Source organism: Ciona robusta, chromosome 9 (assembly GCF_009617815.1).
Source record: "Ciona robusta chromosome 9, ASM961781v2".
Classification (NCBI taxonomy): Eukaryota; Metazoa; Chordata; class Ascidiacea; order Phlebobranchia; family Cionidae; genus Ciona; species Ciona robusta.
The window spans coordinates 3699797-3726813 of NC_143243.1; the positions used below are offsets into that span (position 1 = coordinate 3699797).

A 27017-nucleotide genomic window follows, 5' to 3' on the forward strand; every position below is an offset into this window, starting at 1 on the left:
AATGTAAGTTTTATTTTGCGTGGCTGGAAAACGACAGTCTTTATAACATAGGTATTCATACTCCTCGTGCCAGGTTACAGTTACCATGTATATGTTACATTGCGGGTGATTATTTTTTGCGTTTTTTTTAATTTTTTATGCATGAATGCTAATTTGAAAAACCTATTAGTGGCTACTGGGTCGGAGTAATTGTCGTTAAGTGTCTTGCGCAAGGTCTCATACACCCGCAATGGTAGCAGCGACGAGCCTTGAATCAATTCCCTCTAGGTTACAGACAGTCGCGCTAACCACTTCACGGCACCGGCTGTACGGTTAAACAATTCACATAATTTGGTTTATAAAGAATGAACAAAACAAAAGAATGAAAATGTGCACTTCTGCACCAGTCACCATGTTATATATAGTCGACTACTCAAGCTATTATACCTCTAATACCAAACACGTTTTTGTATTTTCAGATTTAAATTGAGAAATGGTACTTGTTAAATCGAACAAAAAAATACGCACAGAACACATTGTTATTTACAGGTAACACATTAGTAACACACCAGATCACAGCGCTGCTATTGCATGTTAAGTTATATAACGTTGTGCAGTACTAGCTATCGCAACCGTAATCGAATTCAAGTGTTCTACTTGCTGGCGGGTGAATAGGAGATGACAGAGAAGTAGATTGAACTTGAACCTTGATGTAGGTTGTCATAGATCATTGAAGTACAATGACACCTACATTGTTAAAACTAGCACTTTGTGTATCACACCAACATGTATTTCTCGTTGTGTGTACTTGTATCTAACCACGTATGACCCGCTTAACTTCTTGGAAACCTCATCCCGCGATCTTCTGTGAAGTGATATTTTCGTCGGTCGTCACGTGGCAACGGTCTTGTTTTGTCATAATACGTTGGTGGTGACGTACCGCTCTCATCAGTGGGTACATCGCCTGTGGTAAAAGATAGTTTAAATATTACCATATTATTGTCACATATTCATGGCCAGTGAATTGTGCATGCAAAAACGATGCTGCACTTTAGGATTCTATACAATTTAGTATAATTGTCATTCATTGATATAGAATGTGCTATATTACAGCACATTGAAACTAGTTTCCCTTTATATATATATTCGAATATTTTTTTTTCAAGTTCCAATCCTTCAACTTCTGGTTCTCTAATATATTAATAACGAATAAAATTTGTCATGTTTTTATTATCTTTTCTTTTCTTATTAGGTAGTAAACAAAGAATATTTTCAGAAGTATGTAACTGGGGCTCCGCGACTCTAAAAATCGTTGTTTTGTTTAAAACACGATCAAGAAACATCGGGTTTAGGTGTTAACTATTCCATCTTAAGCCACAGTACCATACTTTCAATAAATTTAGCCCTTCAATATATGCAATAACCATAATACTTTTCGATAAACCTGTTGGCGTGTCAGTTACTTCGGGGAGATAGTAAGGTACGGAGTAAAATCCTCTGTTTCGTTCTGATCTCTGCGAAAATTCGTCGCGATCCAATCTCCATACACGCTGTTTGTCTCGAAAGTTCGGGCGATCGGATGTGTGGTCTGAATAGGATTGTTCTGTTGGGTTTCTGTTAGATTGATTTCGCTTCACTTTGGACACTGGGGTAGAAGCAGAGTCGCTGTATCGGTCTTCAGCATGAGTTGAAAAAGTGACGTTTCTTCGGTCTGATATGCGCTGTCGAACCACTGGGAGATTTGAATCATATCGCTTTCGGTGCGCTTTGACGCGTGTATTCCGTGGCTGTCTTGGTGAAAGTTTAAAGTTTTGTGCGTGGCGTAACAGTATTCTTGTAAGAGAAAGATCGTTTTGTAACCGCTGTTGTCTATCTGGGGCTTGTTGGTATGGGTCTTTCGGTCGAGTTTTATGCTCGTTTGGATGATTTCGGAAACGATCGGAAACCTTCGGCTCTTTAAGTCTAGTTTCGCATTCTTGGTTATAACTATACAGCGGGTTAACCCGATGAACAGGCGCGTCTCGATACACTGGGTATCTTTCGCGATAATTCCGGTCTCGCCACTGAGATCGGGTTTCCCTACGGTCCATGGCGGAAAATTGATCATTGGATCTCCGCACAGCATTCTGCCCAGTCCCGAAACAAATTGCGTCAACACGAGTTGGTTCTCTGAGCGGTCCCGCGTAGTTTTCAACAAGAAAGCTTTCGTTTCTTATAGAGTTTTCGAACCTTGAGAAACTTGGTTCTGGGCTACTTACAACACTGGGACTTTTAAGCGGAGAGATTCTATAGAAAGATAGGAGATACAGAAATAAACATCGTAAAAAAAAGTTTTACTTTTTGCAACTTTTTATGTGGTCATATTTTAACACTTTTTTTGGTGCGAATATTTATCTCTAAAATAAACTGTAGTGATTAAAATGTGCTTATTTTGATGCAGCCTTATAGGCAAAGAGAATATGAGTTGTATAGTTAAAGTTTGAAATAACAACAACCTGTGTTATAATGCACATTACACAGAGAAATAATGTCACCCTACAATGCTCGGGCATGTTTATAAAAGTTGTATTACCCCATCACTCACGAAAACTCATTCACCTGCTGCTCTTCTGTTCTGCATTGCAATATCGAAAAATCTCTGCCGCCCTCTTACGGTGGGGTTTATGAACGATTAAAATAAGAAACGGTTTCGCCATAGGAATAATCAACAGCACCACGTTCGTCATGACATCAAACCATTGATTTGTACCACCGGCAAACACACTGTATCTCAACAGGTATCCCACCTGTTAATACAAAATAACGCAAGTGTGTATATACTGGTTTTAATTTTTACAACAGGTATATAGACAATATGACGAACACTACAGTATAGGTTTTGTTTAATGTGTTGGTAGACGGTCTGTTGTTACATTCGCTTGATAACAACCAAGTTATATCTTGACCAAATGCAATGTTTCGAATAAAGTTACATTTTAATGTGCATGGTTGGTATCACATTGATATAGTCTATGTTAACCAAAACAAGTCGAAACAATGTTTCAAATTTTTTCACGTAAGTTGTTTGCCGATTTATTATAGTTGACTGACACATTTTAGAATACTTGGAATCTTACTGTAAGTGGCAAATAGATGACGATCGTAACCACAGCAATTGAAATGAAAAGTATGCTGTAAGTCAACCACGTTTTTGACTTTACGATCATGAATTCACCGAATAACAAGGAGCAGTGACTACCACGACCCTCCTCGTACCTGAACTTCGGAGCAATTTGCGCCCGAAACATAAGAAATGTCGTCACCAGCATAATGCATATGAGCAATGTACCAATGCCAGCTGTCTGTTTAATAAAGAAAACATAACGGCTTACAGTTTGTAAGCAAATTCGGTTTCTTTTTTTTGTTTATTTTAATTTAGAAGAATTTGATACGCAGGCAAATTAATATTTAAGCAAAAAGAAATGAGTTTTTTTAAACAATTAACGCTTATGAGGGTGTTGGGGTAATGGGCCAAGTCTGGCCTAAATCCCAGGTCCTCACAGACCTCACCCATACAGAATAGAATAGAATAGAAACAATTAACGCCCTATTAGGGTCAAGGGGCTACGGTTATATAATTCTGTAAATATTTTTGTTCATCACAAAATGGGACGTTAACAGAGAATCAAAACTTATACATCTTACTAAGTAAACCAAGCCTTTGATGGTGGACGTCTGTATCGTGTGTGATATCCAACAAACTTTGAAGAACTCCTTGTAAACATAATGTGTTCCAATACCAAGCGCTGGTAACGTGAATGAGAGGATGACGGCAAAAGTTGTGCTTATAAAGAGGGTGAGCATGATGCCAGACACAGTGTGAGATCTATGTATGAATGCAATTAGATGGAATAAAAAACATATTATTATTTATTTACAAGTATTATTTATTTAGCTTTTTGAATATATACTAGTGTGGGCCAAGACGGGTTGTGGTTTTATTCTCTTTTATTTTTTCATTTTGCACTAAACAAAGAATATTTACAAACTCATATCACCGTAGCCCCCACACGCGTTTACCAAAGTTTAGTACAATCAAACATATAGAAACTATTACTACTATTTTTTAATTATAAATTTCTAAAAAAAGTTACCTAAAAATCTATACCGTTCCCTAAAAAATAACAATTGTAGATAAATTTAAGTATAAACATTAACTAAGTATTTATGTAAAACATTTAGGTTTCAAATTTTACGACCTCATATTAAAACGCGCGAGTAGTAACAATCTAACCTAAACTGATACATCTGCCAACCAAACGTCGCAATTGTTCTCTCTATGGTTGCCACAGTAACTGTAACAAGAGGAAGATAGATAAAAAGTCCGAGTAGCAAACCAGAGATGCGACACGATGTTCCTCCAGTTTGATAACAACATCCAAAATCATCTTCAACGATCTAAGACAGTATTTTTTATTTTTTAATACAGCCATAAAAACATATCAATTTAATTTAACCAAGATGCAGGTAAACAAAAAAACTACGGTCGTATGATGGGATTTGTTAAAAAAAACAACACATTGTTTCTTTGCCATGTATACGAAAATATTCCTTCATTACTACTAAATGGGACAATATAGAACAATGTAAACATGTCTTATTTTAGTCACGTTGATTTTATTCAACCGTAATATATACAAAATATAATGGTGGAAATACATATATACATAATATAGTGAAAAGTGTTTTACAAGCTGAGCTGAGTCAGCGTTGTCACGTACTGTATTTCTAAAGTGAGATATTTCCAAAGTGAAATGATTTACTAGATTTTACTTACAGGTTGAAGATTAAATTTGTTTGGAACTTGAGTTTTCGGAAGTGACGCTGTAAAAACGAAAGGGAAGAACAGCAAGTGGATTGTCTGGAACACGACATGAAATTATGCACAGATGTTACTAGATGAATAATACGTGTTGTGTAGTTATCAAACAAACATTTGCTATTTTACTAAAATATTAATGATGTTTTAGGTTTACCATTGCTGTGGTACATATGTTCACTATTACGATGCATGACGTAACAAATGTAGTTGCCCTTCTTCTCACAGTGGTAGCTATGACGTAACAAGCAAATATGTTTGCCAACAATGCTAGGCCAAGATATAATTCAATGAAAATACGTTGTTTGGTCCACTGTGACATAACAAAGGGGTATTACAAATTAGTGGCGCCAGAGGATATAAATATTTAACAGCTTGTTGGTAGACGATTGCTTAATTGTGTTCACGGTAATTTACAGGCAATTATACTGAAACAAGTTAAATTGTTTTTGTTTTCTTAGCATTGTAGTATCAGCATACAAATGAGGGCTCCTTGGCAAAGTGGCTAAAGCGCCTGCATCTTACCCGTAGGTAAATCCCTCTAAAAATTACCTACAAAGTAACATACATGGTAACTCGTAAGCTGGCAAGAAGTGTTTAAACCGTGTGATAACGACTGTCGTTTTCCGGGCACGCGAGGGTATAGTAAGTTACATTCAACAACTGTCGGGGTAAAATATGAGAATATTTTAGTTTTTACCGAGTATTACACGTTACGAATATCATTTATCACACTGGCTAAGGTTATATGCAGAAGTTAAATTTAAAAAATGTGAAGCTCATATGATTATGTCGGTTATAGCATTTGAAATGTAAAATTTTTCACATACCGAAATTCAATTATGTTTAATTAACAAGCGCGTTCTATAGCTAGATTTTTAATTGAAAACCTAAACCTGTGTGCTTAATTTTCAATAACTTTAATCAGAACTCAAACAATACAACCAACCTGAGCACATGTGTCGCTTGTACTTATGTTTTGTACAAAAGTAGTTGCATCTGTGACGTCATATGGAAGTGATGACCATCCACTGAATAAAACCTCCTTATCGCCGCTTATTTCCATACCAACCGCTATTTTAGCTTTTTTTTATTTACCATGAAGAGTTTTCTCAATGCCCTAAATCAAGTTAGCGGCTTTTGGTTCTGCTCACAGTAAAATAAGGTTCGATTTAGCGGATAAAGAAATATTAGGAATAAAACAGTGCGCACAAACACAAATTTAAGAGCCTTTTTCTAATGCTTTTCATGTTTCTATCTCAAATCGAATAAATTGCTTCTTACTTTCACTGAATACAAACAAAATCAAGAATATAACATTGCGTAAACATATTGTGCACCAAATCGAATACAACAAAATACATACGGTACTACCTCACTAAAACCGTTCCTCTTCCTAAATTTCAATCAGTGTTACTTTACGGCACTTAACACCACATGATCAGTCGCGGTTTAAAAAGTCTGGTCTTAATGTGGCGACCCGACTTCGAAAGCTAACTCGTATTTTCTGCATGCGTTGATGAGCTTACTGTTAATAAATAATGAAAAACTCAATAAAATATTTATGACCAAAGAAAACACACAAAACACTTTACTCAAGTAACAGAATACATATATAGTGGCTGACATGATTCGAGCAAAATTAACATTTTTGAAAACAAATGCGGTCTTTTACTCAACGTATTACCAGATTTTACAAAATTCGGCGTTAAACGAATACAACGTTTTTTTTTAATGACTAAAAAAAACATAATAGTAAGATGTTCATTTTGAATGTTCGCCAAATTCATATTCAAAATCCCGAAATTTAGTAGTTTTTGATTTTAAATTATCAATCCAGTATCGTATTTATATACAATCGGCTGAAATTTCGTACAGTTTGATTTTGTCGCATAAAACTAGTTTTAGGTTAGTGAAAACATAAAATATAGCCAGTTGCAAATAGGCAGGGGTCAATATGGCTTTATTGAAAAAAAAATAGAATATCGTTTTAAAATTATATCAAGGCTCGTCGCTTCCATGATTGTGGGCGCATATGTCCTACGGTAAGACACTTAACGGCAATTGCTCCAACCCAGTGATCACTTATGGGCTGTCCAAATTATCAGCCATACATAAAATAATTATCCGGCCACGCAATCGTTCGTTCATATAAAGTTTACGTGACAAAGAAACAAGCACAGAAAAAATATTTTATTTTTTTGTCCTGTCTCCCCCAGATTGTAGTTTTGTAGAGTTTTATGGCCAAACTTTTTAAGGTTTGCTTTTAAATCAATAATTTATGCCTCGGGGGTTATTATAATATAACATACTGATACTTTCGAGACAGAATCTATTAGAAGTTTAGTTACTTGCACTTTTTACATTTATATTATTGCTACAAATCGGGTATTGCTGCACTATTTTCGCACAAGTCACTTTTACAAATTATCTCCGACTGCAAGTGTTGGAATATATTTTCCGTATATTATCTTGTTATTATATCAGTGTATTGTATTTGAATAAGCCCTGAATAAATTATCAAATTAAAAGCAAACCTTCTAAAGTTACACAATAGAAACCTACAAAACTATAATGTTGGGAAAGATGGGACACCAAATTGAAATATTTTTATATTAACAATATACGGAAAGTTGTAGTTAACCTATTACCGAAATTAACCGATTGTGGTAGTTTTCATGTAAACTTCACATATATAACTTTAAAACAATATGTCTGTTGTTGTTTTTATCCCAAAATAAGTCATATTGACCCCTGCTTAATTTCTGTTCCATTTACTTTTTTTTTAATATTTACCAAAGCAATCGGCTTTGATGCGCATTGTATAGAGTCATGATAATACTGTTAAACAATTCTGTAACATTATTTTTTTGATTATCATCAAATGGGGGTTTGTAAAAAGGAAATTAGAAGTCTCGTCAGAGAAATTGTCTCATCTTCTCCTATCCTACTATATCTCTTAATTTTAATATTTGTCAACTACTAATACATTTCTTTGAGACTTTGTCTACTAATAATGGTACAATAGTTCTATCTTGTATTTGAAATTTAGAAATGTCGGGCAATATGATCTTAAAGGCTTCCGTCTTATATCTCACTGTTCTTTTGTATTATTGTTGTTATTCAAATTGCTACATCTTAAAAAGCGCATTAACAATTTCACTTCAATTTACTTCATCTGGTTATTATAGTGCTTTCAAATCTGATTTATTTCATTCAGTTTTATATTGACAATATTTACCACAAAATGTAATTTAACAAATGGTAATGAAACATAAATTATATATATATACGTAGTTTAAGAGAAAAATTATAAAGCTTATTGTTTTCCATCAGTTCGACTACCAGGTGTCAAGCCTGACCCGTCATGAAACGAAAGATACATTGCGTCATTTCCCGATGACGTGAGACGAGGAGAATTTGAAGGAGTGACGGCGGGAAGACTCGATCCCAGGGCCGAGAATGTTGAAGATATTCTACGAGGTATGGCAGTGAACGCGCTTGCTAGGAAAATATTTGATAACAAATCATAAATTTGATACACTTTTTTAATACAGTAACGAAAATCCGATTAATCAAGCAGAGAAGAAAGATGCTTTCTTCTTTCAAAGACGTCAAAGCTAATACTTCTCAAGTAAAAACATTAATTATTAATTAGTCCAAATATAATTAAAAGCTAAGAGCGCGTAAAATATATGTTTAAATAAGCAGATATAGCATTAACAGCACATTGTGCTGTCGAACGGGTTACCGCAGAGTTCATTTGCTGTACGAAGTATAGGTTGAAATAAGATGGCATAAATGTTTTTATTCTTCTATTTTCTCGTCGTTTCATTGGCTAGTAAACGATAAATTCAAATAGTTTTAGAACCGTATCCTCAGCAGTCGTTGGTGTTTTTAATTGTTTAAACACGATCATAAAATGTTTAATATTGTGTATGAACGATATATCTTGTCTTACCCACAGTACCTTATTGGTGGAAAAACATCCATAATGGGCAAAGATTATGTAACTGGCTTACCGAGTCGGTTTCTAAATCCACGATCGTTGTCAAAAACTTCGGCAGAATCGACGAGGTTTGGTACTCTGTATTGAACTGTTGAAAACAAGAAATTATTGTTCGGATGGAAACATATATATATACCCTGCTAGCCTATACGTTGAAAATTGTACGGTACACATGCCATTAAAGAAGTGCAATTATGTGGTAGCTTATATATGGTACAACGGGGGAAGATGGGACACTTAAGCACCAGTCTATTTTTCCTATACATATATCTCAGTCTTTTTAACAAAGCTACAACTAGTTTTATGAGACAAAATCAAACTGTACGAAATATTCAAGGTTGTTTTATAAGGCTATTTAACTAGTTTAAACGTTTACACTTGCAAACTATAAAATTTCATCGGCTTTAGTATTATTTTTGCGACATTCAAAATTAGCACCTAACTATTTCGCATTTTTTTACTTGTTTAAAATGTACTGTTTCTATTTTACATATTTGTTTTAATATTTAAAAACAGTAATCAGCTCTGACAGGCGTTTTATGAAGTCGTAACAATATACTGTCGATTAATTCTGTAACATTATTTTCATGATTATCATTAAATGAGGGTCTGTAAAAAGAAAATTAAAAAAAATCTTATCTGACAAAGTGTCCCATCTTCCCCCATCATACTATAAGTCTTTTCATTCAACGTAAAGAATGTATGTATGTAATTTATAGTTTAATCAATGTTATTTTCACCTGGGCTTATGTAAGTCTCTTCAGTGTTGGGATTTCGTTTCCCGGGATTCCCCAACCCTACAGGTGTACTCGCACCAAGAGCTGGACTTGGTTTTGGTTTGGAAGAAATAGATTCTGTACATAATAAGGGCAGGTACTATATGATAGCGTATCATAGGGCATAATGTTCATGCATGCTGATTCACCAGACACTCTGTCACATACCGAATACTAACGTGTTACCTCATTTAAAATGCTTAACACCAGGATTATAGTAGGTTGAGGTAAGATAATACATGCTCTTTTATCGTTCCGTTTGATGGTAAACAAATACATTAAAATAAATATATAACCGTATTCCCACGACTATAATAAAAACATTGTTAATTGCTAAAAACACTATTAGGGAATAAGGGATTTTATGTGCAAGCTATAACGATATCCCACCCTACTCTTGATACTATAAAACACATTTAAAGCATAGTAGAGTGGGCAAAAACGGGACACCTTTAGCGCATATTAGCGAAATACCCTGATCGTGTTTTAAACAATTAACAAAGATCTGCGGTAGTCGTGAGGATACGATTTATAATTCTTGGAATATTCTTTTTTTATTACCAAATAAGAGGTGAAGATAGAATAAAAATGTGTCATACCCGCTACCCCCGGTACTATACCATAAATACCTTGGTCTAATGTATCTATCAAGTCTGCGTATTCTCCCGAAGGTTTTGATGCTCTTGAAAGTGGAGAAGCTAAACGACTTTGACCCCTCGCTTTACTACGGCGTATATGGGCATACGTCATATCTTGTGACGTCATCGACTCTGTTTTGTCATCGTTAGCAATGACGTTAATGGTTGGAATAACCACGGGACACGAATTCGTTTCATGAATAGCGTTTAGTGTCGGTCGATTGTTGTTGTTAAGCATTCCAGATGTAACCTATATCCATTTAATTAGTAATTTAAGCGGAAGCGGTTTAATTTTATTATAAGACAACCTGCGACATTAATTTATACATACAGTAGGGTGGGGGAAGACGGGACACATTTTACCTCTATTTTCTCGCCCCGTTTAGTAGTAAACAAAAAACATTCAAGAAATTATAAAACTATATGCCTACGACTTCCATTGACCGTTAGTATGTGTTTAAAACACAATAAGGAAATTCAGATATTATGTGCTAAAGGTGTCCCATCTTCCCCCACCCTACTATATATATTTTGTTTATCCACAATGACTGTAGTGTCATTTGTTATTTTGCGAGCCAAACAATCGGTGCGATATCGATATATATATATATATAGGATATACCAAAACGCGTATTTGTACATGCGCATTATAGTTTACAAATCATAAATTGTGTTTTAAACTGAGACATTTAATTGTGTGTTGCAACAAATCTACACCTTACTTTGATTTCTGGATTGCGCCGATCTCTTGCTCTTCCAATAGTAATCATTCCAGACGCTTTTTGACACCTTCTATTGATCCTTGATTTACGCAATCTCCACCGGATAATCACGATCAATGCAGCAAAAACAAGGAGTACCAACACAGTTAAAGCAACTGAAAGCGCAATTTTATAAATCCAACACCCACCAGCAACAGGCGATAATGGTGCAGCCATTGTTGGCATTGTTAGATCACAATATTCTGACAACCAAAAATTGCTGTTCCTAACTGTACAGTAACCGTGCGAACTGGTTTCAAAGCCTGAGTTTTCTCCGAAAGAAACGCACGGCACTGATTGTTTTTTAGTTGCAAAAGCGCCGCGTGCCTTATTCTTGCAGCGCAAGTTTTCTTGAAGCAATTATTAGGCTACAAACGCATTTTACTCCTAGTGTGAATTATGGTGTCTCGCATCATCGGGTATGTGTAAATATATTGTTTTATTTGTTTCCAATCTTTATTGTTTGTAATAAATACGAATGTGGGATGTTCTTATGAATTTATGGTCTATTATATTTTGAAAGTTTTTGCCCGGGTGTCGCAGAAATCTGGTTCCCCTAGTAAACTGGTTCCCACAGGCCACTTATAACTTATTTTATGAGGAATCTAGAAAAAATAGCAGTTGTAAGATGCGACATTCTTCGTAAGTTTATGTTTATCCTTTTAATAGAAATTTATGCTGTGTTTTATTTTAAATTATACATTATGAGTGATGACGTTTAACCAGTGACCACTACCGTTAACACGTCATCAACAACGAAAAAGGGCAACAAAACCTGCACTTTCACATTAAATGGAATAAAATATATAACAGCATGAATATATGATTTGTTTGGAACTAGGATGAAATATTTCCGATAAAAATGTACCGTGTCTACCTGCGCAGTAGCCAATCGGAACCAGATTTCCGCGACACCGGTCTTGTTTTGGTCAAAGTTCATAGAAATTACTTTCTATGGACTTTGGTTTTGGTATTTGGTTTAGAAATACGTTGCAAGCAAATACTTTGAAGTTGCGTTTGCGAACCAGTCGTAATGTTCTGCTTTAAAACCATTTTCAGAATATAATGCAAACAAATAAAATGCAATATCGACTTGAGCACACCAAGGTATCAATTACTCTTTGATTTGACGTAAGCACAAAACAAACAAATCTCACTTCTTCAATACTGAAATTGCTTTTCAATGATTAACTTTAAGTTGCATTATACGCAATTACCCTCGTAATCATTAACTGGGTGAGCGTATGTGGTGTTACATAAATTACTCGGCTATCACGCGCCGAACATGCGATAATGCACTTCGCATAGAAGCAGTAAGTCACGTTCGTTCGGAAACTTGATGGTGGTATACCAACTTAGGAAAGCCTGTTTTAGTTTTTATTATTAGTTAAAAAGTACGTTGACTGGGTTTGGACCAGAGATTTAGAATATAGAGTCGGTTCATAAACTTAAGTTATATAAGAAAAACTTCTATGACAACAATCAATGTAATTTGTTAATATCATAGAATTGGTCTTTAATTTAACACCTGACAGACTAACTACAGTTTCTAGGAATTGCTAACTAAACCCGTGTTTAAATTCTACCCACGATGTTTCTTTAGTTTAGTCAGTAATCATAGAAACCCGTGCATGTTCTATTCTTGTAGTTGCAGTTAAAGTTAATTTGGAATCCTCTACTGGGAGATGCTGCGGCTTAAGTTGTTTGTTGCGGGAACGTCGGCTGTCGCCTTACTGATCACACTACTTGTAGTGTATCAAGATTCAGGTAACGTATGTGTTTGTGTTTGATGTGTTGCTAATGGCTTGAACCAATGTAGTAATCGTTGGATGCTTATTATAGGCGCCAACATACTGTATACTAAATGTTTTAATAAATGATGATATCTCCTGTTCCAATAGAACCATTACCTACACTATAATACGTTCCAAGCATTGGTTTGTCTTATCAAGACACTTAAGTGATTACCCCAAAATTTTAAAACTTTTTTGTTACATTTTATAGAAGAGTGCGGGAAGACGAGACTTTTGTTTAAATATTTTTTTTGGGTGCCCACTTCATGATAGACAAAAACAAATGTTACAGTATTGACAGTGTTCTCACGGTCCAATAGAGTGGGGTGGCAAAGGCGGCTAGTGATGTTAAAGGGGCACACCAACGAAAAATTAAAATTTGTGTTTTTAAAAAATGAGTTTCAAAACCGCAAATTCAACCACTGGAGTAAAATAAATGGCTGTGTCACAATGCATAAGATTTCACCTAAGAAAAACAATTCGCTCAAACTTGATCGTTCCTAGTTTTTAAAATACTAAAGAAAATTTAAACTTTATTTCTGAGTTGACATAATGACCACTTCTTCTTTAATAATATATAAAAAAATGTAAAACATAGACTTTATAAAACAAGCTAGTTGTTCGTGTTGAACACTCAGTTTGAAAAGTTGCTGAGTCAGCATAATCTAGTATGTAGTAAGGTTAAAAAAAATCGAAAAATTAAAACATTATAAATGTTACATTTTTATATTTTTGATATGTTTACAAAAAAAGCTTTCATTATACCTAATCTAAAATAAAATTTGCTTTTCCTTATAGTTTAGAAACTAGAAACGGTCAAGTTTCAGTGTCTTTTTTATGGGAAATTCCATGCATTGTCGAAACGGCCGGATTTGTTTTACTCCTGCGGGGCCTTTTACGCGATTTTTTAGAAACTTTATTATTTTGGGAAACTTTGGTGGTACTTTTGGGTCACATTTGAGTATCTTTAGTCATATACAAATTTTCATTTTTCGTTGGTATGCTCCTTAAAGTATTTAAATTTGGTGTTAAACGAATGTAATCTACTTCCAATGGCTAGTAAAAAGGCATAATAATAACAAGATGTATTTTTTTAGTGCTCGCTAGGATAACTACAAGTTGCAAAATACTATTAAGTATAACAAATATTTCGTTCCGTCTTTCCCCACTTTGTGGTTGTGTAGGTTTTTGTTGCCAAAGTTTGAAGGGTTTGTTTTATTTCCACAATTTATTATCTAGGGGTTATATTCAAACATGGTATACTAATCTAATAACAAAATAATGTATGAAAAAGATTTTACTTTATTATTCAAAACTAATAAGGATTTTAAACAATATGGGTCTTAAGGGTATCTCCCCATTTATTATACAACAATGTTAAAAGAAATGAGATACGCGGTTTAAATTTGTTTTGCAATTGACCTTCGTATCAAGTTAGCGTGTCATAAACTTAATACGGATGTATTGTGGGTTTTAATTGGGGTAAGTTAGTAAATGTTTTTTTTATCTTTTATTGTCTTATTTGCTGGTAAAAAAACGAGTTACCACACGATTAGGTAATATTTCATTCGTTTTTTTAACCACACGATTAGGTAATATTTCATTCGTTTTTTTAACCACACGATTAGGTAATATTTCATTCGTTTTTTTTTAACCACACGATTAGGTAATATTTCATACGAAGAGCTCCAATATTCATTGTGTTCTAACGGTATCCATCTTACCCCACCATCTATGTTTATTAAACACCTTTTTGCATCTTGCAGGATTCAGTGAAATTAAATCACAAGAAATTCGAAAATCTTTGGTGGAAAATCGGGCCGGGAAAACAAAGTTTACATTTAATGATATTTTTGGATCGAAGTTTAGCTACAAGTCGGTTAATCCAAGATGGGTATCGGGTGAGACATTTTGTGTAGTGGTATATTCATATATAGATGGTTAGATTCATACACTGGATTGACATATAGGGCACCACCAATGTTTAAACATACATACAGAAGTTTTTGGTGCGTGGTTACACGTAAGCTGACACGAGGTGTATGGAATAGAGCATTCGTGTTATAACGTTTGTCTTTTTTCCGACACGCGAGAGGACGTGACACACATAAGGAACACAAAAGAATAGGAATATAAATAGTGATAGGAAAATGAAAAAGAACACAAGCATTACGAAAATAAACGCATTTACAACTAAACGGGCATTGCAAAAAATGGGTGATAAAAAAAAACGAACACAATTTAAACTAAAAAAAAATACGTTCATAGGCATATAGTAGGGTGGGGAAGATGGGACACCTTTTTGTGCTATTTTCTTGTCCCATTTGGTAGTAAACAATGAACATTCAATAAATTACAAAACCCTTATCCCGACGATGTCCATGAACCATTGTTAAATCTTTAAAACACGATCAGGGTACTTAAATATCATGTGCCAAATGTGTCCCATCTTCCCCCACAGTACTCTAGATTTTGGTTTCAACACAAAAGTAACTATATAGTGGTAACACTGTTTAGGTGTTAAACAATTTTTAACTTTAATGCCACGACATTACACAGCTACATATAGTAGCGATTTGATCGTATATTTACCAAACCATGTATACAGATCACATGTACATTATTCAAGCCACCAATGAAGACATCATATTAAAATGTGCCATGGATCAACATGAATTTCTCATCATGCCAGGAGCAATTTATGTAAGGTTATACTAGTTTTATGAAGCCCATCTACAATAAGGTATTAAGAAAAATGTAAAAAAAGATGCACGTAACTTACCGACTAGGTGCGATATAACCACTGTTATCACTATGCTAAACATATCATATTTTGCAGACAGACAAGGGCGCTCGTTCCTACCAAGTCTCCGCCTCCCAAAACTTCGTGCTCTTATTAACCGATTACGTAAAGGTAAACGTGTGTTAATTACATTACAACACATAAGATTCCATATTTTATAATCGTGTTTTTAGTAATTATCATAGCTATTTTATAGTTTTTGATGATAAGGTTCTTCATTTCTGTAAATGTTTTTCTTTTACTATAAATGGAACGATAAAAAAGAATGAAAACATATACACCACTTTACGCAAACCTATCATAAAACAGTTTTCATGTATATACTGTGTTCATACAAATCGATTTATTTTACTATAAATAATATTGCCCAGAGTCTCTAATGCGCTTTCGTAATAGTTGTAGTTAAAATACTTTCTTTAGGGTTGGAGACATTCTTACAACGGAACATACATTGTGTATGACGTCAATCAGGAGTAAGTTATATTTAAAACAAGCTGTACAATATTTAACCTGTTCCTTATTATAAAGAATGATCCGAGATGACATTACATTCCCAAGTGATGTTCAATATATCACTTGGTCTCCGGTGGGCGATGCTGTGGTAAGTTGATATATATTTAATGGATTGAATTTAAATTATAAACTGTACCCGTACTCGCGTGTGACGGGCAGCGACAGGCAGTTGATATAACAAAAACGTATGTTGGATAAAACTTGTGCGCTTACTATCTAGCACGTATACAACTATAAAGGTGACCACTTTTTGTAATTCGGTATGGTAGAACAAACTTTATATGAAATTATAGCGCAACCAGTGCTGGCACTGACAAAAAAGTACGAGGAAAAAATAGAAATGTTGTTTACATTAACTAAGCTCAAAAATGTAATTAACGTATTTTTGTTACTCAAACTTAATAAACGTTGTCCAACCTGATCTATAGTATGTTGTAACGTACAATGTTGGACATAATCTGCTTGCAACAGTGTGTAAACATCTCGTACAATCGTTTCGTATTTATGTTTGCTTTGTAGGCTTATGTTTACGACTTCGACATTTATTACCGAGCTGATGTCAACGACACTACAACGAATGATATCAGAATCACTGACGACGGAAGTGCGAATTCTGTTTACAATGGAATTCCGGACTGGGTATACGAAGGTAACAAAATGTTTTCAAGACCGTTTTTACGACTTGCAACGCGGATATTGCGCGTCTTTCATTTATTATTAGCGAATAGTACTGTAAGTGAGATAAAATACTGTTAGCCCCTAAATCTCATATTTCCTGGTCGTCTTTTAGAAAATGATCGACGCTCTAATAGAGGTCCGCAGGGCTACAGCTGTTTATTTCTGTAAATATTTCTTGTTTACTACCAAGTGGGACAAGAAAAAGAAACGAAAATATGTTTCATAAGTTTCATTTGCACATTCATTTGACAGAGGAAATGATTTCGACCAACAACGTAATCTACTTTTCACCGGACGGAGGAAAGTTGGCGTATGCTCAGTTCAATGACACTGAATGTTCTCATATTCAATTCTCCCGTTATGATTCCAAGCAATACCCAGAGATGATTGACGTATCTTACCCCAAGGTATAAACCACGTTTGGATCTTAACATAAAGTAAAGAATCGAATGTATATAACCCCCCAATAAATGTCACTCGTTATAATACACATTTATTTTAGTTCTTGTGCTTACAAGTTTGTTAATACACAGGCAGGCACAACACAACCAACAAATAAAGTTTACGTTTATGATATTGCATCGGGAAGTAACAACGAAGCAATACCACCAACAACATTATCATCAGCTGGGTAGGTTTTCTGGTAATAACAACAGGCTTTTCGTTTGCTCAATATTACGGACTGGCCATTGCAACTGATATGGGCGTATATGTGTCCAAAGTTTTTACAATTTTCGGCAATTGCTCCAGCTTGGTAACCAACAACATGTGTCTAATTGTCCACCATACATTAAAAAACACACTATAACTCACATAATCGTAAGCGGACATGGTGTGTATGAAATAAAACACCCAGCATGTCATCATTCAGTCATTTATTTATTCATTTATTCATTCATTCATTCATTGTGTTGTTTACAGAGACTATCTGTTCAGCCGGGCAGTATGGGCAAATGAGTCACGTGTTGCAGTCACGTGGTGTAACCGATTACAAACTTGGAGCATGATGGTGATGTGTGACATTTTGGCTGATGGAAGCATGACGTGTCCAAGTGTAAGTTTTACGTTCAAACCATTGCAATGCATTCCGAAAAATTGTTTTATATCGTGAAGTTACTTGCAGTATATTAGTTTGTATTCAATCCAGGTTCCACAGTTCGAACACAAAACAACAACCGGTTGGTTATACCAGAGACGGCCATATTGGATTCCTGTGTTTGGCCAAAGTGCAGAGGAATACTTCGTTGTTCTGCCAAACAATAAATGGCAGCATTTGGCAAGAGCAGATAACGTGAGAAATTATTATAGGATCTCTCTTTTATTTTTAGTAATAGTGTTTACGGTTATTGCATTATTGAATAAAAAAGGGGAAAATGTTTTATCCTTGTGTGACGAACAGGGCATTTGTTGTAACATTGTTGTTTTGTTTCATACACCCTGGGCCCGTCACGTAGGTAACTTTGTGGGTGATTATCACGGCCTACTAGAGATATCCCCAGTAGGCCGTGGTGGATATTTATTTATTTTTACTTTTATAAGTTTGATAACCTGTAAAGTTTGATTAGGTTGTACTAAAGTGTCTTGCTAATACAAAACACATACGCCTACAATGCTGTAACATATAAGAAAGCCTACAGATTGTACACTATATTTGTGTTTAAATTCAAATCTATTTTGTCATACGTATGCTATTTTACAGTAAATATACATATTTGTTTAGTTCTTAAGCGCCCTTTAAAAAAGATTTTTTTAAATACAACCAAATATAAATCGTTTATCGTGGACATGCTATATGTTTTAGTAAACATAAAACAATGTTAATTTTTATTAAGGGCACTTTGCGGGAAACCTATTTAATAACATTACTATAAAAAAATATTTTCCGTGTAGACTGGAAACAAGGAATTCCTAACTGAAGGAGAATATACCGTGACATCATATAGCGCATCCTACCCAGCGGTTGAGTTTTACAAGAGTGCAAACGACTACGTGTAAGCTCATTGGAATACAAACATTTTTAGCAGTGTGATTAAAATATACACAAGGGAAAATATGTTCTAGTGGGCGAGGGTGGGCATTAGTATTTAAGGGTTAAAATGCTTTTTATTTTAGTTCATTGTTTGTTAATACCAAAATATACGCAGCGGCAAAAAACTATCCCCAGGTATTTTCTTTCTACGTTCGATGGAACAGAGAATCGTCAAGTGTACAGAAGGAAAGGAAGGCTGTTGCCCACCATGTCCGCTGCCGAACCACCAGAGTGCATAACATGTCCGCTCAGAACTGAATATCCGGACAGGTGTAATATTGCTACGTCGTCATTCAGCAAAGGTGGCAGTCGCGTTGTCATTGCATGCAGAGGTAAGCACGTGTTACGTTTGATAACAGGGGTTTGGTCCGGGACGCTGCTTTAACGGCCAATCGCGGGGCCTGACTGCTGTAGTCTGTTGTAAGCTACACTGAATACGACTTAATTATAAAAACATGTAATTTAATAAAAACTGAATAAAAACGAATGGCATTAAAATACACGCTAAACTGTTAAACCACATAAACCACAACTAGATACCACAACAACTAGATACAACAAAAACTCGATACGGCTTTCGCTCGATAAAACAGTTCACAATTAATACAACCTTTCGTCCACACGATACAACAAGAACTGCCCGATACACCTAAAACTAAAAGGAGGAAAAGCGCGCAAAGCGTGACACGTGACAAGCAATTCGGCTAACGGCAATGACAGCAACAAAGGAACACGCTGGAACGTTAAAACAAGTGCGGGAAACAAGTCGTTCGTGAATAACAGTGATAAGGAAAGCAAAATACTAGGTCAAATAGTGACAAGGAAAACACAAAAGAACACGACTAGTGAGAAGAAACACATTTAAAACTAAACTAATATACAATACAAATACTACGTAAACAACAAAAACAGTACGCGTGTCAATAAACTAAGTGCTAAACCCACGACATTACACACGTATAACTTGCCATAGAACTTTCCATTTATTGTTGCCCTTACCTATCCCAACTTTATCGTTTTTGTTGACAGTTTTCAGTTTATAGTAGAGAACACAGTTCGTTATTTTTTTGTAAATTACCCACAATGCAGAATACTACCCCACCCTGCTATAATAGTACTAATTCGTGTTGTCACTAGTAACCGTCATATATTTTAATTTGGGAAATAGTGGGCAATATGTGCTTAAGGGTCCCGTCTTTCCCACTTTACTATATATGTTTATCCTTGTCAGGTGAAGGAGCGCCTCTTTACATTCAGTTTACGGTCAACCACACAGCAACGGACCCTGCTAATGTCCTGATCGACAAAGTTCTGTTGGAAGAGAATTTGGATCTTGTAGAAAATATAGCAGCAACAGAAATGCCGGTGAAATCTTATGGCAATATTGATAGCAAAACAGGATACAGTAAGTTAAACGAATATAAATAAATTATTATCTTATTTTATAATTTTATGTGTTTGTATTTAATTTATATTTTGTTGTTGATAATATTAAATACCTGCAACTCATTTTTTAGAATTCCGTTACGAACGCTTGGACCCTCCAAATTTCGATGTCAACAAGAAATACCCTCTTCTAATTGAAGTGTAAGTCCCACAAAGTTATACTGCTGTTAATGTTCATTTTTAAATGCAGCTGATATCGAATCACCAACCAGTCAGACACGTGATAAAACCGCCTAATATAACGCTAACAGCCCAAACAAACAATAGTCTACATGTCCATTTTTTAAATCAGCAAATGCATCTGTGACAAACATTATCAACTACTGAGGTCGCAGGACATGGGTTACGTCGACAGTTGCGTATGCCTACCAAATTATCAGCAGCCACACATAATACAAATAAAAATCCACAAAAAATATTTACTACAAAAAGTTACATAATTGGTAACTCGTAAGCTTTCACGAGGTGTATGAATACCCATGTTATGAAGACTGTCGTTTTCCGGCCATGCGAAGATAAAGTATAAGTTACATTTATTTATTCATAGTTACGCTGGACCAGGATACCAGAACGTTGACGCCTTTTGGTCAAGAAGTTGGGGTTCAGCATACGTTCCTGCGGGGTTGGGTGTCATACTTGTAAGAATCGATGGACGAGGTTCTAACTTTTATGGTAATAGCCCAGTCTTGTTGAAAATACATAAAAGCTAGAATAAAAAAATAAAGACATACCAGAATATGCTGACTCAGCACTCGCAAACTTATTTTTTTACACGAACCAGCCACTTTTTTAAGAAAATGGTACAGCAGTTGCTAATGACGAGATATAATGAACATTTTAAAATGAAGTGTTAAAAATTAAATATTAGGGGGTAGTTTTGGTCATAGTTGAGTGATTCAGTAGTTTTGGTCATAGTTGAGTGATACTTATTTTGATGAGAAGCCCCATGCATTGTTGCTCTGCTGACTTTTTACAGCGGTTTGATTTTGACACAAATTTTTTTCACAAAATTTGGTTGTACCTTCAAATTACATTCGAGTATTTCTATTAATACACAAATTTAAATTTGATTTTTCGTTAATATGTGTCTCAGCATTTGCAATGTAAAATGCGTTAACAATGTACTTTCACTTTATAGGGGATGAATTCATGCACGAAGTTTACCAAGGACTTGGGCAAAAAGAAATCGAAGATCAAATTGAGGCTGCCGAGTTAGATTAAACTTTAAATAATTTACGTACAGTTGGGTGGGGTATAATGTATCGTTAACACATAAACCCATAGTTTCTGATCGTGTTTTTAACATTTAAAAACGCGGTGCGATAAAAGAGAATGAAAACAGGTTCCATCTTACCCCACCCTATACTCTATGTATAAAATAAATAGGAAACCGCCAGATTTCATCAAGTAAACACAACTAGTGTCTCAACCAGCATAGCTTTAGGTTTGATATCGGTAAATCTTAAAAGTAAAGTTTCAACAACTGTTTTTTGTTGTCCCCCAATAGGCGAGCATAAAATAATAATTTACGTTCGTTCATTCAAACAAATGTTTTAAATTATGTTTTTTTTAGGTACTTCGGAACACTCCCCGAAGTTGATTCTAGCAAGATAGCCATGTGGGGCTGGGTAGGAGATTTATTAATAAAATTTAGAAGTTATAATATTTTTTTATTACCAGTCATATGGAGGCTTTGCAACATCTCATGCGCTTGGATTAAACACAGGAATTCTGAAATGCGGGATGGCTGTAGCGCCTCTGGTGGATTGGAGATACTACGGTAAGTAAGAACCTATAACACAATATCATACCCATAACATATTGAAAAACAAAGAAATGCAACATGTTTTTTTTCTAGACACAATATATGCTGAAAGGTACATGGGTCTACCAGCCATAAATACAGATGGTTACGATAAAGCAAACATAATAAACAAAGCTGAAAACTTCCCTCAGTCAAGTTACTACTTGATACACGGAACAGCAGATGGTAACGCAAATATTTTATTTATATTCTAAACCACATGGTTTCTAAATATTTTTTACAAAGTTACATTTGAGGTAACTTATATGATGGCACGCTTTATATGCAGCAAAACACCCGTGTTATAAAAAAAACTGTCGCTTTCCGACTACGCATGGATAAAGCGAGTTACATTTTTTACATATAGTACGCCTCACGATTTTGTTTATCATTTATTCGTGCATTCAATACATAAATCGTGCCAGCTTTCGAGTTACCTCGAATGCAATTTGTTTGAGTAATTGTTTTTTGGATTTTTTTATGTATGGCGGACAATTTGGAAAACTCTTTAGTGACCACTGGGTGAAAACAATTGCCGTAAAGTGTCTTGCTTCAAAGCACATACGCACACCTTGGTGGCAGTCATGAGCCTTGAATCCATAACCCCTGGATTGGAGGCATGCACGCTAAGTAACAGTGCCATGGCACCGGACTACTATATATAGCAGGGTGGGGGAAGATGGGACACCTTTTTATTATATTTTATTGTACCATTTGCTTGTAAACAAAGAAAATGTAAAGAATTATATAACCGTGTATTCTCACGACTCTAAACCAATGTTGCTAATTGTTGAAAACAAATACTCCAAGTAAATGTCAGAAGATGGTTACCGTCCAGTTAATTTAAATTGTCAAAAATAATAACGTATACTTAAACATACAGCACTTAAAAGAAATAATGTATTTACAGATAATGTTCATTTCCAAAACTCTGCGCAACTATCTAAGGCATTGGTGGAGAATGATATTCGCTTTAACAACTTCGTAAGTAATATCTTAAACCAGCACCGTATATGTACTTTTTTTAATACAAAGCCAGTACATCTGTAAAAAATTATTTACAGAATTGTTTAACTGCAGTTCCGCGGTTCTAAAACAGCGTTGTTAATTGCTAAAGCACGTTTAGGAAATATGGGGGTTAAATGTGAACGGTATTCTATTTATCATACAGTGAAAGTATACTCATCTGCTATAGGCTATGAACAAATCCCATTCTAACATTACGTCTATATGCAGTTTTATGCTGACCAAGACCATTCAATTAACGTTGGCAACGCATATACCCACGTGTACAAGGTTCTAACACGACAGCTGTGTCAATGTTTCAATCTACAAGTTCCCGACGATGTTTGGAATTAGAGCTTCACTTTATCTCACATTAATAATTTTATTATAATTGATCACCCAGAGCGCAATTTATTATCGGTCGATTACTTTAACATATGTATGTTTGTTATCATGCAAATTTAAGGAAAACGCAAGTTTCTTTTTCAAGATATTAGAAGATTTGATTTAAGTTTATAAATGATGATGTTTGCTTTTTAAATTTCTTCTTCCTCTTCGGCTCCTTCCACGGAGGAGAGAGTGATCTCACTTGCAGAGAACCATCTTGTCAAGTAGTTGAACTCGAAACGGAACTGTTAAAAAGTGTTTGTTAACGACAGTTTAATACCATGAATAAATGAATGAATAAATAAACGTAAATTGTTTATCCCGCATGGCGGAATAAATAAACGACAGTTGTTATAACAAGGATGTTATGTTTCATACGCCTAGTTGTCGCTTAACGAGTTACCAAAAATGTAACTTTAATTTAGACAACTTTGTGAAAAAACCTTACCTCTTTTTGAACCCCAAAGTTACCGATGGTATAAGCATTCCCGTTTACAGCTTCTACAACTGCTGGGGCATCAACCTGTAACAAATACTTTTAGCATAAAAAAAAAATTGGTTCGGCAAAAAGTTTAGAAGTTTTTAATTTAAAGTTTTCTAATGATGCATTGCTACTTTAGTTAATATAAACAACTAAACTATTTAACAGCTTTTTTATGTTTCGGAAAACTGTATAGTTATTTTGTAATATAACGCAGAGGACCCGAGTTTTATAGGAAACATCATATTTACCCCGAAATTATCTACAGAGTCAGGAAGTGTAAGGATAATCTTGGTTTGGTCGGTCATGTTCAAATCTGTGATTCGTGCTCGGGTGTAGTTCTGCTCCATGTTGTTTGGGAATGACTCAACTGAAACTATAAACAACAAGCGTAAGACAAAAATGGTATTTGGCTTACGACATCACCAACTCACGTGGGCTACTATCGCTGACGTCACAGCTCCACAAAATTTGGGAGGCGTTAAAGGTTTCGAAGAAAAAGTTAACGACAAATGAAAAGTTTCCAGTGTCTTGCCAATCCTTATTTGGTGCGGTGATCGCGTATAATCCTTCGGAGACGCTAGACTTTGATGGCACGATGTCTCCGTCGAAAATCTGTAAACATTATTTAAATATAGTTGGTTGGGGCAAGATGGTACATATTTTTTATTCTTCTCTCTTGTCCCATTTTTAGAATAAATAAAGAACGCTTACTGAATTGTGTAATTGCCCAAAGACTTTAAATGAACGAATTGTTTATTGTTAAAAACCCGACAAGGAAATATTGAACTTTTGTGCTATGAACTGTATTCCACCCTACAGTGCTAAATATAAATATATGGTATAATAGTTTTAGGATTATGTACAATGGTCTACAGAATACATACATGGAACCAGTAGACAGCATCTGGAAACTTCAAGGTACAAGTTCCGTTCCCGATCTCGTTATAACCTACAACACCTCGGGCTCCAGCTGGTGCTTGGTCATTAGCTGGCCATGTATCAACGTATGCAACTGTGGAACAAAAATATATCTTTAGTCTCATAATATTTCTAATCCACTATTTATAATAACGTACCTTGGGCGTAGGTAATTCCAAAAAGAAGAGACAGAACTGCAATAACTTTTAAGGACATCTTTCAGAAATAGTTTTCTTGAACAACTTTAGTTTTATATAAGTCGATTCTGCTGGGCTGGTTTTCGTTAAAGTAAAGGTTCAAATGCGCGTTTGCTTTTATACACGAGTAGTTTACAAGAACACGTATCACCTGACTATCACAGAAGCAATTTGTCACAAATTAGTTCAAGTAGCGACGTGTTTCATCGTTTAATTACCACCCTCCCCAGATATATTAAATTTATTTCGTCACACTCCGCGATGCCTCAAAACGATTTAATGACGCTTAATTGTAAAGTATTGTGCTTTGTTGGTTGGCAATAAATGAATAATTGGTTTAATGTGACCAGGTTGGTCCACTTATACAAGTTCGTATATTGCATACGCTACGATGACAAAAATCTTTCATGTAGCCTGGTATTTAAACAAACAATTTCCACAGTCGTTCTTTGTTTATCGAAATGTAAAATAAAAACTTTTTGCTATGTGAAATTTAGGTGTGTCCTTCTTAATATTTCATTAAAACATCCTTAAAGACACGCATACAAGGTTTTAAATGAAAATATACACTTCATTAATACTGTATGTAGTTGGCAAAAAATTCTTCCATTGTTGCGTTACTAGCGGGCACGATGACGTAATTTATACGGGTATTACATTATTTCAGTTTTTTAGTTTTCAATAGATTAACAATATATGTTTCTCTCCTGTTCTCTAACAAATAACGCCCACCCCTTGGCGCAATACCGCCACAATATAAAAAACAATATTCTTGCATTAATTATATTATTTTTATTTTTCCGCCCAAGGTAATGACGTTTGTAGCTAATCACAGTCGCAGCCAAAAAATGATGTTTTAATTGCAACATTTGTAATCGATAATGATCGAACAAAAATAGAGGTCAAAAAAATAAATTTCCAAAAAATTAAGGTAAAACTTTGAATATTTTATATAAATTTTGTTCGGCAGATAATGTAAATGCCCCACGCAACTCTATGCCAAAATCTTCAAAATAGAACTATTGCCGATATTTGTATTTGCCGCTGGAAAAAGACAACAGAAAGGTTCCACCAGTGCTAGTTAAAAATATAAGCAAAGAACTTTATGGTGACAGTTCAGTTTTAATAGCCCACTTGTTATATACAAAATGTGATTTATGCAAGAATTGTTTGACCTACAGCATCTCCTTTTTGAGCACGTAAGTGGTCATACAGATCCTTTTCTGTCAAACAGTTGTTCTTGTTGTTATTTTTTTGTGCGACTTGTTCCTGCTCGTTTCTCAACTCTTAATTAAGACATTTTTTTTCTTTAATCTCTTGAAAATTCAATCACAATATAATTGTAGAGTAAATTTCCAGAACTAAAACTACACATAGTTAACAATTTATTAGCTTGTTTTGTGACTGATTCTTCAAGATATCGGGAGTTCTCCTACGGATCAACTCCAATTTTGCTTTGCACTGTTTATGTTGCGTTTGCGTTCGGTTTGGTTTAGTTTCGTTACGGTTATTTGGTACTTGCTTTCGTGCGGCCAATTCCGCTATAGACAGTTTATATCGAGAAACACGGTATGCTATAGCTACTCAGCACTGTGGAGATGAAAAATATTTAACAACTAGGGATTATTTAATGCTTGTCGCTGCTACCATTGTGGGCGTATGTGTTCTTGGGCAAGACACTTAAAGGCAATTGGTTTAACCCAGTGGTCACTAATGGATTGTCCAAATTATCAGCAAAACATAAGAAAAAATAATCACTTACAAAGTAACATATATGAGAACACGTAAACACCCGCGTGTTATAACGACTATCGTTTCCGGTAACGCGAGGATAAAGTAAGTTACATATATACATTCATTCATTTTTCTTAAATAGAGTTCTTAAATAAAGCCAACTTAATAGCATCAGGCAACTTAAATTTGTAGTTACCTACATTTT

At 34.9% G+C, this 27017-nt stretch overlaps 4 protein-coding genes across 5 annotated transcripts; 1 reads left to right on the plus strand and 3 right to left on the minus strand.

The window, feature by feature from the left end:
• Positions 1–443: 443 nt before the first annotated feature.
• LOC149730946 (uncharacterized) lies at positions 444–6350 on the minus strand. Its single transcript, XM_089885569.1, has 9 exons — positions 5787–6350; positions 4995–5150; positions 4796–4879; positions 4253–4416; positions 3664–3844; positions 3096–3320; positions 2578–2765; positions 1424–2265; positions 444–943 (listed from the first exon to the last, which is right to left on the minus strand). The coding sequence occupies exons 1-9, from the start codon at positions 5901–5903 to the stop codon at positions 813–815; spliced, it is 2088 nt and encodes a 695-aa protein (XP_089741695.1). The 5' UTR covers positions 5904–6350; the 3' UTR covers positions 444–812.
• A 1679-nt stretch (positions 6351–8029) lies between these two features.
• Positions 8030–11299, minus strand: LOC149730947 (uncharacterized). Its single transcript, XM_089885527.1, has 5 exons — positions 10983–11299; positions 10252–10510; positions 9587–9700; positions 8860–8934; positions 8030–8341 (listed from the first exon to the last, which is right to left on the minus strand). The coding sequence occupies exons 1-5, from the start codon at positions 11205–11207 to the stop codon at positions 8157–8159; spliced, it is 858 nt and encodes a 285-aa protein (XP_089741653.1). The 5' UTR covers positions 11208–11299; the 3' UTR covers positions 8030–8156.
• Positions 11300–12590: 1291 nt separating this feature from the next.
• LOC149730948 (dipeptidyl peptidase 4-like) lies at positions 12591–23612 on the plus strand. 2 transcript variants are annotated; one of them, XM_089884118.1, is made up of 22 exons: positions 12591–12788; positions 14581–14715; positions 15423–15517; positions 15654–15728; positions 16038–16090; positions 16146–16218; positions 16650–16779; positions 17061–17215; positions 17342–17435; positions 17729–17862; positions 17956–18099; positions 18699–18799; positions 18973–19169; positions 20069–20242; positions 20355–20424; positions 20831–20955; positions 21422–21494; positions 21857–21911; positions 21964–22063; positions 22142–22273; positions 22998–23071; positions 23324–23612. In XM_089884118.1, the coding sequence occupies exons 1-22, from the start codon at positions 12707–12709 to the stop codon at positions 23444–23446; spliced, it is 2394 nt and encodes a 797-aa protein (XP_089740244.1). In that variant the 5' UTR covers positions 12591–12706; the 3' UTR covers positions 23447–23612. The 2 variants fall into 2 exon arrangements, with proteins under 2 accessions (XP_089740244.1, XP_089740243.1); XM_089884117.1 differs by having other exon boundaries at positions 12592–12788; positions 17342–17439; positions 17730–17862.
• On the minus strand, positions 23455–25200 carry LOC149730949 (uncharacterized). Its single transcript, XM_089884119.1, has 6 exons — positions 25040–25200; positions 24848–24975; positions 24395–24575; positions 24212–24336; positions 23928–24002; positions 23455–23724 (listed from the first exon to the last, which is right to left on the minus strand). The coding sequence occupies exons 1-6, from the start codon at positions 25095–25097 to the stop codon at positions 23629–23631; spliced, it is 663 nt and encodes a 220-aa protein (XP_089740245.1). The 5' UTR covers positions 25098–25200; the 3' UTR covers positions 23455–23628.
• Positions 25201–27017: the final 1817 nt, after the last annotated feature.